This window comes from Colobus angolensis, unplaced genomic scaffold, assembly GCF_000951035.1.
Source record: "Colobus angolensis palliatus isolate OR3802 unplaced genomic scaffold, Cang.pa_1.0 Scaffold32, whole genome shotgun sequence".
NCBI lineage: Eukaryota > Metazoa > Chordata > Mammalia > Primates > Cercopithecidae > Colobus > Colobus angolensis.
The window spans coordinates 6,214,990-6,226,748 of NW_012116488.1; the positions used below are offsets into that span (position 1 = coordinate 6,214,990).

The window sequence follows — 11,759 nt, forward strand, 5'->3', positions numbered from 1 at the left end:
TGGCACGGGCTCAGTAACCGTCCGCAGAGTCAGAGGTTAACTCAGACCACCATGCACATGGCACGGGCTCAGTAACCGTCCACAGAGTCAGAGGTTAACTCAGACTATGAGCGAGATGCAGCAGGAAGGATGTTTTCTGCTCCAGCACCAGCGCTTGACATGTTTTTCCACTCAAAATAAATGAGGCAGGATTTCTAAAAGATGTGTTTAAACTTGGTAGAGAGTTCTCTAAACAGTTGGGCCTCGAGGTTGGGCCACAGAGCTGACTACTGCAGGAATGTCTGACCCCCCAAATGGAGCTCAGCAGTTTCAGGCCCAATTCTGGTTTTATTTCTAGCAATCCAAGTTGATGTCACTGACTCTTATGACAGGGTTCATAGGCAACCTCTAGTCTTTGCAAACATTATTTTTAAACCGGATCTTATCTCATACAAAGCAATGTGTGATGTGTGTGGCCACAGCCCTCTCTTACACTGTGAAGTTTTATTTAAATGTGTTTCATAGTGTGCGCGTGTGTGCTATATATGTATGTACACGCCCACCATTAAAAGTCAATTGGGGCCGGATGGTGGCTTATGCCTGTAATCTCAGCACTTTGGGAGGCCAAGACAGGTGGATAATTTGAGGTCAGAAGTTTGAGACCAGCCTGGGCAACATGGTGAAATCTGGTCTCTACTAAAAATACAAAAATTAGCCAGGTGTGGTGGCGCATACCTGTAGTCCCAGCTACTTGGGAGGCTGAGGCAGAAGAATCACTTGAACCCAGGAGGCGGAGGTTGCAGTGAGCCAAGACGTGCCACTGCACTCCAGCCTGGGCGACAGAGTGAGAGTCTGCCTCAAAAAAAAAAAAAAAAAAAGTCAACTGGGAAAGCCAGTTACTAAACTGATGACACAGCTTCTCTTTGATGGTGTCATGGAATCAAAGAGAGAGTGCATATCTGTATTAGAGTGAAGAAACACGCTCTTCTCATAATTTCCCCCAGTATTATTCAAAAATCATTTCCTTCTAAACTCCTATCTCAGTTTTCGGATCTGTGGATTACACTGAATAAACAGATTCCACAGCCTACTCATTCCAATGCCCTCTTTTGTACCTCAACAAATAAAAAGTCAAAAGAGATTTCTGGCTAATGTTGTTCTTGGTTATGCTTTTCCTCACCGGAGATGATGACCGAATCATTCAGAAATTTGTTTTTGTGCTTTAAAATGCAAATGCAAATCCGTGGGAGGGAGGGATGTTTTGAAAACTCTTGCCCCTTGCATTATGATTTGCATATTAGAAATCCCATGATTTACATTTTGGATGCCTGTTGACCACAGCTCACACAATATGCTCTGTTTCATAATGAAAATGGATTACTTAAAAACCAAACAAAGAAACAGTCAATTGGTGGGGAAAAACTCAATGGAAGGGGTGCAGACATTACTACTGTTCCTAATGGAGGGACACACCCTGTCCTCTGGCCATTTGGTGTGGCCATGTGACTTGCTGGAGCCAGTGTAACTTTGTGGCAAGGTGGGTTACTTCCTGGTGGGTGCATTTAACTGGTGCTGTGTCGCCATCTCTCTCTTGGCTGGCTGCAGTGACTGGCAAAACATGGGTCTTTACGGAAGCATCATGCTGGGCCACCGTGCAGGGACCTGCCCTGGGAGCGGAGAGGACGTCACCAGACCTGCAGTGGCCTTTGTATAAGGTGGAAGTGCACCTTTGTGGCATCGAGCCATTGAGATTTGTTTATGCCGGGGCATCCCGATCCCATTCTGACTTAAAGAGTAGGAAACAAAATAAAAACCAAAGAAGCTGTTTTGATGAAGGCAAAATTTTGAAATCAAAGTGCAAAAATTGGAAATTTGAAATGGGTGTCTACAGGCGGCCTCTTACCTACCTCAGCAACCGGTTTCTATATTTTATTTTGACTGTGTGAATTTCAAGAAAAAAATAGTGAAATGGTTGCAAATGCTAAATGCAAAAGCTGTTAGCATTTGCAACCATTAGCTGTTTTTCATTTTAAAAATTTTGTTTTAAAAGCATGATAAATAAAAAATAAAAGCTATCTTGCTATCTCAAGAATGCTCCCTTAGAATTGACCCAATACTTTAAAACAACAGAAGTGGATAGCTTTCCTTTCCAAGTTGCATGTCTAACCTGCATCTCTTGTCATAGATGAAAAAGCCTGCAAGGGTACTTTCGACGCTGGCATGGGGCCCCTAGTCATGTGAATGTATTCATTTGCTGCTTGGAGGTTCATGTGCCAAGTGAGTGCAGGGCTGGGAAGGTACCTGGGCCCTGCCTGACTTGGGACTTGGGACGTGTGTGCAGAGCCATGTACTGGCCTGTGAATGGGTAGCAGATAAGTGGGCGGATGCTAACAAATCAGCATCTCTCAGGCCACACATGGAAGGGGGCCTGTCCTGGGTCACACAGTACCGAAGGCTCCAGCTACACCTGGACATGCCTGTAACATCCCACAGTTCGTAACTTCTGTGAGAAGGGTAGCGGTCTGGGGTGGTGCCACTCAAAGCTACTACCCAAGAAGGGTATCAGGGCATGGGTGCTCCAAGGGTTCAGGGTCCCCGGGGGCTGCAGAACTCAGGGAAGGGTCCCTGGAGGAGGCAGGCCTCCACTGAGCCTGGACGATGGGACAAGTGGGAGACACCTCGGTGAAAGTGCTGGAGGGGCTCAACCTGTGCCTGGGAATCTGGCCTGAGCCCCAGCTCACCACGCCCTCGCTGGGTGACTGAGCTGGTCTCTCGTTCTCTCGGGCCTCAGTTTCCCCTGCTCCATAACATGGAGATCCCATGGGTTAGGAGTGTGGTGTGGACCTCAATGTAGGGGCACCGTGAGGGGCACTGAAGGGGCCTCAGTGGATTCCTGAGGATTCCTCCTGTGTGTCCCCACCCCGTGCCCAGCCTCTGGTGAGAGGTTGCTGGATGCTGCTGAGGCTGAGTCCTTCAATATCACAGGTGCCTGGCACACCTCAAGTGCTGTTCAAAGGTTCATGCCTGGAGATCACCCATACGACACCCCTGAGGTTACAGTGTCACCTCTACTTCACAGATGAGACCGCCGAGGAGAGGGGCCTGCCTGTGTCCAGGGCCAGGGCACATGGGGCTGGGATCTTACCCAGCCCTCTGCGCCGGGGGGCTCTCACCCAGCCCTCCATGCGTGCCACAGGTTTTATAGTTGAGCCCTGAAACACTGCCAGGTCACCCCACAGAGCCCTGAAGGTGACAGTCTGTCCTTTGGACCCTCCTAACGGGGGTGGCAGTATCAGGCTCAGTCTCCCCTGTACCCTCCCAGCAACCCAGCCCCAGCAGTTGCCAAATCTCCCTGTGCCCTTCCCCGGGTCCCTCCTGTCCTGTGTGGACCTCACCCTCTCTCCCCAGGACCATCTCCCCAGCCTCCTCCCTGAGCTCTGGGCCTCCAGATCCTCCTTCCAGTTCCTCCACCCACCTCACTGAAGCAAGCCATGTATCCTCCATCCCCGGCTCCAGAGCCTTCACTGGCTCCCTATCCCCAAGGGATGAACCTGCCAGTAACCATAAAGGAAGTGAAAACCCAGGCCACTTGCTGCCTCCAGCCTTAGCAACCACTGACGTCACATAAAACTGCCTCTTGCTCCTCAGGGACTCATACCCTGCCACCACCCTATGTGCAGGCACCCAGAAGGCACAGGGCATGGAGTCCGGCTTGGACCCTCAGAGCGACCCAGGAAGGCCCAGCCCTTCACAGGGGCTGAGCCGGGGGGTACTTGATATGAGAACTCGGGGCATGTGTCCAGAGCTGTGTGCTGGCCTATGGATGGTTGATACATAACCTCTCTGAGGTCACACATGAAGGAGGCCTGCCCTGGGTCACTCAGCACCAAAGGCTCCCACTATACCTGGACAGGCCTGTACAGCTCGGGACTCCTACGAGCAGGGCAGGGAACCACGTTGGCACCGTTCACCAGGTCATCTCAGAGGTGTTCCCATATCCCAGGGCCACTCCAGGCATCTCACACCCTTTCCAGCACTTGCCTGCCCTGAAATCCAGGGAAGGGACACCGTGCCAGGATCCCCTCCTCAGAGAGCAGTGCAACCTCCTTAGGGACAGGGATGGCATAAATTGGGGGACAGGGCCTTCTAGGAGAAACTGAGGTGAGAGCTGGGGATGGCCAGGACAGGAAGAGAGGGTGGACACTGCCCTGGTGCCTGGTGAGGGGCCCACCGTGAGGTCTGGGGGAGCAAAAAGCTGGGGTGCTGTCTGGGTTCTAGGATGCCAGGGGGAATTGCGTGAGCAGTTGGGTGGTCCCACCGATGTTTGCAGGCCCTATCCTTGGAAAACCATCCTTGACTTCTGGCAGAGAGAGGTACTTGGAGAGTCAAGTTCTTAGGGGCCTTTAGGGGAGGCCAGGGAGATGTCAGCTCACCCAGCTGAATGTCTTGGTGAGAATCAGAAGCTGCAGGGCATTGAGGGAGGTGATAAAGACAGGGGAACAACTTCCCAGCACACGCACATACAAAAGGCACCAGCAAGGGCAGCCATGTCTCACCACACGAACCGGGTGACTATGGCTCAGAGTTGGGCAGTGGGACTGGCGGAGGGTTACTTAGGAGGAGAGACAGGGTCACTCTGCTGGCTGAGCACTCCTGCAGGTTACAGGTCTGTCCTTACCATACCCTCTGCAGCAGGACAAATGCCCATCTGTCACAGAGGCTCAAAGAAGTTAAGTGACTCACCTAAGGCCACAGAGCTAGGGAGTGGTAGAGCTGGGATTTGAACCCTGGTCTCTGTGGACCTGCATTCATTGCTCTGCTGAAAACAGAACAGCCGGTTCTTCGGTGCTTAGGATTGTAAAGTTGCTTTGCTGGAAACTTTCCCAAGCATGGGGGCAGCTAATAGCACAGAGACCTGGATTCTCTTCCTGCAGATTCTGGCCAGGACAGGAGATGGGTAAATCACAAGGTCAAAGGCAGGAAAAGACAATCAACAGACGCAGGATGTGTAGAACTGGCATCCTCTGAGGCCCCATCTACGCCAGGCAGGTGCCGTGCACTTACAGGTCCTGTTTTCAGACCCAGTGAGAGAACTGACGAACCCCCCATTTTAAAGATGAAGAAACTGAGGCTTAGTCAGGTGATGTAACCCTGCCCCTAAGAGACAGAGCCAAGCCTAGAATGCAGGCAACTGTAAAGGAAGCGCCTTTGCTGGCCAGGGTGTGTGGGCCGGTAGTTGATGCAGGCGAGTTCCTGCTATAAATACGGTGCTGACTCCCGGGTAACCTTAGCTCCAGCTCACCCACCCAGGCACAGGGCCATAAATCCAGGGGCCAGCCACCTCCTGCTGCGCTCCTGCTCTGCAGAAATTTCTTGACACCCTAACAAGGCACTACATTTTTCTCTACAGGTTGCAAGTTATTGAAGGCACTGTTGAGCTAGCTAACCCTGAAATGAGAGCTGCTTCTTCAGCAGCCAAAAAGTCCCACAAAATAGCCAGCCTCGCCCTCCTTGGGTGTGCAGGTGGGACTCCCAGGAAGAGGGGCCTAACCCGGGTTCTGTGCTAACAGGCTCTGGGGAACTGGGTTTGAACCCCTGCTCTGCCATTGACCAGCTGGGTGACCTCACGTGTGCCTCTCTGAGCTTCAGTATTCTTAGTTACACGGTGGAGCTGACAGTCCCCACCTCTGGGTAATAAACAGAACAGCGTGTCCAGGACACAGCGGGTCCTCTGCTTCCCTCATCTCCCTCTCTAGGTTGTTTATTTATTGGTGAAATAATAACAGCTATAACCACTAACAATAAGCCTGGCATTATTTTAGGTGTGTTACATGCTGTTAGCCATTTAATCCTTATTGCACATTGAGGAGTTAATATCCCATTATTGTCCCCACTTAATGGATGAGGAAACTGAGGCACAGTGCCCTTGAGTAGTCTGCCCTGGGTCACACCGGTCACGAGTGGAGAGCTGAGAATGTTCCCACTGCCGACACAGGCTTGGGGAATCAGTTACTGGAAACAGGTGAAAATATTTCACTGCAGTGTCCTTGGAGCAACCATTGGTTGCTGCTGGGCAGGAATCCTAGAAAGGCCTGAACTTCACATTGTGTGCTCCAAAAGGCCCCCTTCCTTGGCCCCCTTCTACCCATAAGTAAATATACCCTCCTGCACCAAGATGCCGCCCTTACTCCTGCCAGCCAGGTTGAATCCCAAACCCGCATATTAGAGACAAAAGACCTCACGTGGCATTCTATAGATGGGAAAAGCAAGCCCGGAGCCTGCCCAGGGCCACCTGCCCGCCAGGGCAGACAGAGCCAGCCTGGAATCCAGGCCCCACCTCCCAGCCCAACCGGGCTGACCCTCTCCTAAACGGGGAAGGGACAGTGAGGCCCACATCACCTCTCAGCCTCCAGGCTGCGCACACACATGCACGCTCAGCGCCCATTCCTTTGCCCCGATGGGCTAAATATTGTGCTAGCCTTCCTGAAATACCCATCTCCATGCGGGTGGCTTTACAAGCTGCTAAAACCAGGGCCATGTCCCTGGTGGAGGGGGAGAGCTATTCCGGGTTAGCGTCAGGTGTGGGGCAGGGCCAGCCAGAAAGAGCTGTCTGCTGGCTCCCAGAGCTCCCGCGGCCCCGGCGGGCAATTCCTGGCAGCCAGGACAACTGGCACCCAGTGGAAGAAGGTGAGGTCAGGCCCCTTCTGTCAATGTACCCCTCCCCAACACACAGACACACACACACACACACACTCTCTCTCTCTCTCACACACACACACACTCCCACACACACACTCTCACACTCTGTTACAAATCCTACCCAGCCAGGCCAAGGCGCTGGGACTGTTCAGCAGTAACAGGGTACCTGCAGAGTGCTGTCACCCACAATCCACCCACATCCCCCAGGAGGCCTTGACGTGCCCCGAGAGCCTCCGAGGTGGGGTTTTATGGAGAGTGAATCCACGTGCCAGCGACAATTGGTGGCTTACGAAGGAGGCCCTGCTGGAGGAGCCCAGACCTGGCTGCCCGGGCTGCCTGGGATGCCCATCTGCTGCCCGGGGTGCCCACCTGCTGCCAGCAAGCAGGGCCCTGAGCTCTCAGTGCACCCCAGGCACCAGCAGGCGCTTTCACACAATATCATGAATTTAATTTTCACAGCCAACGGGGGGTTAGGACCACAATCTCCATTTTTACCTGGGGACACGGAGGCTCAGATAAGTTAAGCCACCTGCCCCAGATCACCCAGCCTGGAGGTGAAATAACTGGAATTTGAACCTGGACAGCCTGACTCCAGAGTCCCCCATGTAACCCCTGGATTCCGCTGTCCCCAGCCCCCATTCCGCCAAGGCTGGCTCTGAAACTGACAGGAGCAGGGGGCAGCCAGCCAGGCACACGGGTGGCCAGTCCCCACCACAGCCTCTTGCCTCAGGCAGAGCAGAGGGCAGTGGGCAGACCCCAGAATCTGATCGCCTTTCCACCTGCCTGTATCCCTGGCCGTTTTCAACCTAGAGGATATGAGGGCACACAGAGGGCCTGCCTGGTGCTGCTGGACCAGGGACTCAGACGCCCAGAGGTCTCAGACTTAGGGAATCAGACGGAAGCTGTGTGCTCTCCCCGCCGATAAATGTTCACATACACTCATCCTGCATGTGGTTCCAGTGGCCCACGGCACCCTGAGCCCACCCATGAGTCCCGCCACAGCCCCTGCCCCTCTGTCCTGGGTCAGCTCTGGCACCAGCTGCCAGCCCTGGGAGAGCTTGAATCAGGCACAGCTTCCTGCACTGGCTACACTGTGCAGTCAGGGGGTGCAGCAGAACTTAGCTTTAAAGTCAAGCTCCCCCCTTCCAGCGGCACAGGCCCCCCAGGCATTGGGCAAGGAGGAAGGGGGTCCAGCTCACAGCTGCCGGCAGCCTGTGGGGGCCCCAGTGCCCTCGGCGACTGGCGGCCTTGGCTCTGCAACCGGAGCCATGGTGGGTAAATATAGCGCTGCCACTCACCAGCTGAGGGGCCCTCGCCGTCCGACATGGTGTGGGAGATGGGCGGCCGGCTGGCCACCAGCCTGCAGGGTCACTCAGAGCCTCAGCGGCTGTCACCCACCCAGCAGGGCTTGGGGATCCTCCGTGTCCAGCTCCAGGCAGCGTCCCGCCCCGGCCGGCCTGGCCACCCCCCCACACTGGGCTGGGCAGATAAGAATGTGCTCAGTGCCAGCAGCCTGTGCGATTGGTGGATAAATCTGGGCACTGCCCTCCCCCGCCCAGGGCCTCTCTGGGGCAGCCCCAGGATGTTACTTGAGAAGCCACTGTACCCCTAGGTGCTTGGTCAGTCCCCAAGACCCCAGCTCCTGGGGACTTGGGAATGCCTGTACACTCTTTCCTTGGAAACGGTTCCACCCAGCCAGCAAGGGACATTTATGGACATTTAGGGAAGGAGAATAACAAGTGATACCACCACTGAGGACATGGCCGGGACCAGGAGCTACGTGAAGTGTGGCCACCGTCATCTCACTCTGCGCTCCAGAGCTGCTGCGACCATCGTGTCCATGTCACAGAGGGGTTAAGCGACCCACCCAAGGCCACCGGGTCAGTACGGACGTGAGCAGGATCTGGAGCCAGGCTGTCTGTCTCCAAGGCTGCAGGAAGGCCATCCCTTGCCTTTGATTGTTTGGCCAACAGCAGCCAGCACTTCAGGCATCTACTGTGTGCTGAGTGAGCCACGTGTTGAGGGTCGACAGGGGATGGAGGCGGGGTCCCCAGGGGTAGCCACGTGGTCCTGGCACAGTGTGGGTGCTCAGGAAATACTGGTTGAAAGAATGCACTCCAGCAAGCTCTTAGTATGCTCTTGTTGTGTACCTGGCTCAGAGCCAATCCATCCCCTCCCCTGGTCCCCACAAAGTACAGGGCAGAAACTGCCAAGGGCTGGAGATCCCAGAGGCATCACCCCAGGGCTGAGTCTGCTGCCCACCCCCTCCGCCAGGCTCTAGGTCTACCCAGTTCTGTATGCAGAGACCAGAGGGAGTGAAATGGCTTAAAGAGAAGGGAGAGACACTCAATCCGAGAGCTCCAGGAGGGCTTCCTGGAAGAGCTGGCATTTGAGTTATCTTTAAGTGAAAATAAAGTCTGTTCTTTTTCTTTCTTTCTTTCTTTTTTTTTTTTTTTTTGCCACAGGGTCACTCTGGGGTGCAGTGGTACGATCACAGCTCATGGCAGCCTCAACCTCCTGGGCTCAGGTGATTCTCCCGCTTCAGTCTCCCTAGCTGAGCCCACAGGTCTGTGCCACCACACTTAGCTAACTATTTTTTGTAGAGAGGGGGGTCTCACCATGTTGCTCTGAATGGTCTTGAATTCCCTAGCTCAAGCAATTCTCGTGCTTCGGCCTCCCAAACTGCTGGGATTATAGGTGTGAGCCACTGTGCTCAGTCCAGAAAATTTTTTTGTTTTTGTTTTAAGATGGAGTCTTGCTGTTGCCCAGGCTGGAGTACAGTGGCGCCATCTCAGCTCACTGCAACCTCCATCTCCTGGGTTCGAGCAATTCTCCTGCCTCAGCCTCCTGAGTAGCTGGGATTACAGGCACCTGCCACCATGCCCGGCTAATTTGTGTATTTTTCGTAGAGACGAGGTTTCACCATGTTGGCCAAGCTGATATCGAACTCCTGACCTCAAGTGATCCCAAAATGCCTCGGCCTCCCAAAGTGCTGGGATTACAGGCATGAGCCACCGCACCCAGCCCAGAAAGGTTTTTGAAGGGAATAGAGGGTGTTCTAGGAAGAGAAGCCAGCAGGTGCGGAGGTGAGAAGGCCCAGCTGAAGAGTGGCAGGGGTCTCTGGCAGGGCTGGAGGTTGCAGCAAGCCTGAGAAGAAGGATGTTGCTTATGGCAGGGGAGGCCTCAGGGCTAGGGAAGTCAGAGGAGGCTTCCTGGAGGAGGGGGCAGATGGTTGCACTGAGGATACATAAGCCTCAGGGAAATGAGAAGCGGGTGGAGCAGTGTGCTGAGGCATCCTGGCAGCTCTTCCATCTGCACTGAGGCCTTTCCTGGTTCAGGGACCTGGGGAGTGAAGGCAGGAGGACGAGGCCTCCATGTTTCCAAAGGAAGCCCTATCTGTGGGTGGGGTGAGGAGGAGGGCTGTGAAGTCACAGCCTCTACTCTTCACCCCTGCACTGGCCATCAGAGAGAAAGAACTGAATCCCTATGGTATAGGCATTTGCCTGTGCTGTTCCCTTGGCCTAGGAAATCTCTGTCCTCCTCTTTCCGTGGGAAGCCGTGGCTGCCCCTAAAGGCAGCTCAGGGGCCCTGCTCCTTTTCCACTTGTCCCACACTCCACTCTGCCAACTCCAACCTCGCTGTGGTTAGTCCTGGCTGCATCTACCTCTTGGTTGGCTCTTGCTGCCCTGTCAGATAATGAGCTCACCGTCACTGAGGGTATTCAAGCAGGGCTGGGCAGCTGCTGGATGGCGACACAGCAGAGGGAGCTCAAGCATCATGTAGGGTCGGATTAAATGGCTGTGGCTCCCTCCCAGGTGACCAACTTGTCCCATTTCCCTGGGACTTCCCTGTTTTAGCACTGAATGTCCTCCATGGATCCTGGAAACTGCCCCCCCGGCCAGCTTCAGACAAACCAGGACTGGTGGCCATCCTGAGTCCCTCCTAACTGAAGTTTTTGTTCCTCCTAACTGAAATTTTAATTTTAAGAGAAAAAAGAGAAAGACAAAGCCAGACATCCCTGGAACTGTCTCCTCCACCCGGAAAATTCCCCTCCTCCCTCTGCAACCCTAGGTGTTGGATTCCAGGACAACTCTGGGGGCAGGGCGGGGGTGAAACCCCGGCGCTCTGTGCCTTGGGCTGGGTTGTGGGCTGGGGTGAGGGGGCAGCAGGGAGAAAATCGGATGCAGGTCAGCAAAGAGAGAAGCCCAATGACTCCCCTGCGAAGTGGGAGCAGCCCCACCTGCCCGGCTGTGGGCTGCACTGAGATAGCTCTGCAGCACTTGGCGGACTTCAGGTATGCACAGGTGGCTTCTGTATCCCCGGGGAGGGGGTGTGACCAGGGAAGGAATGGCATGAATCCCTCGCTGGGCACCTCTGCTCTGCCTTGGCGCGGCAGCTGGTGTCAGGCACTGGAGGGAGTGGGAGGCATGGACTGGGGGCTGACCTGTCTCCTAGGTAGGTCCCACCCCACCGTATGGGCTTCACACATTGTGGCCCCTCTCGGCGTCTGCTGTCCGGCACACCCAGGCCCACGGGTCAATGCCAGGCAGGGCCTGTGGCCACATCTCGGGTCTCAACTCCTGTCACCCTTGCTCTGGGCTCCCTGGGATGGGCTAGGCCGATGGAGGGGCACGCCGTGGGACAGAGGGGACCAGTGCTGACCCCCCAGGAACGCCATGAGACTGCCAGAGTCCAACCCGGGGTTCTACAGGTGTGGGATGCATCCTGGCGCTGGACAAACAGTGGGGCTGCAGAAAAGAGCCCTGCCACACCACCAGAGGCCTCACCTCCACCCAAGCGGGCTGTGGGACCAGGGCTGGGAGGAGCCTGGTGTCAGATGAACCCAAGTCAAATCGCAGCTCCAGCAGCCTTCCTGGGTGATGGGGACAAGCCTGGCCCCAGCCTCGGTTTCTTGCCTAGAAGGGGTGATGCCCATCGGGGCTGTGGTGAAGATTAAACCAGGGCAAGATGCCACGGAGGGGCATTCCACTTCCCCACCCTGCAGCCATCTGTCTGCCTGCCCCTGCGTCTCACCCAAGCAGACTGCCCAGTGTCCACTGGCTGGAGCTGGTTCCCCGCGG

General features: G+C 55.0%; 1 protein-coding gene across 1 annotated transcript in view; it reads right to left on the minus strand.

Annotated features, from left to right (window-relative positions):
- EML1 (echinoderm microtubule associated protein like 1) overlaps window positions 1-8,143 on the minus strand; it is a 208,273-nt gene extending 200,130 nt beyond the window's left edge. The window contains exon 1 of the mRNA XM_011951483.1: window positions 7,977-8,143. Coding sequence (XP_011806873.1) covers window positions 7,977-8,004 — 28 coding nt within the window. The 5' untranslated portion in view covers window positions 8,005-8,143. The remainder of the gene's footprint in view (window positions 1-7,976) is intronic.
- Between the last annotated feature and the right edge of the window lie 3,616 nt (window positions 8,144-11,759).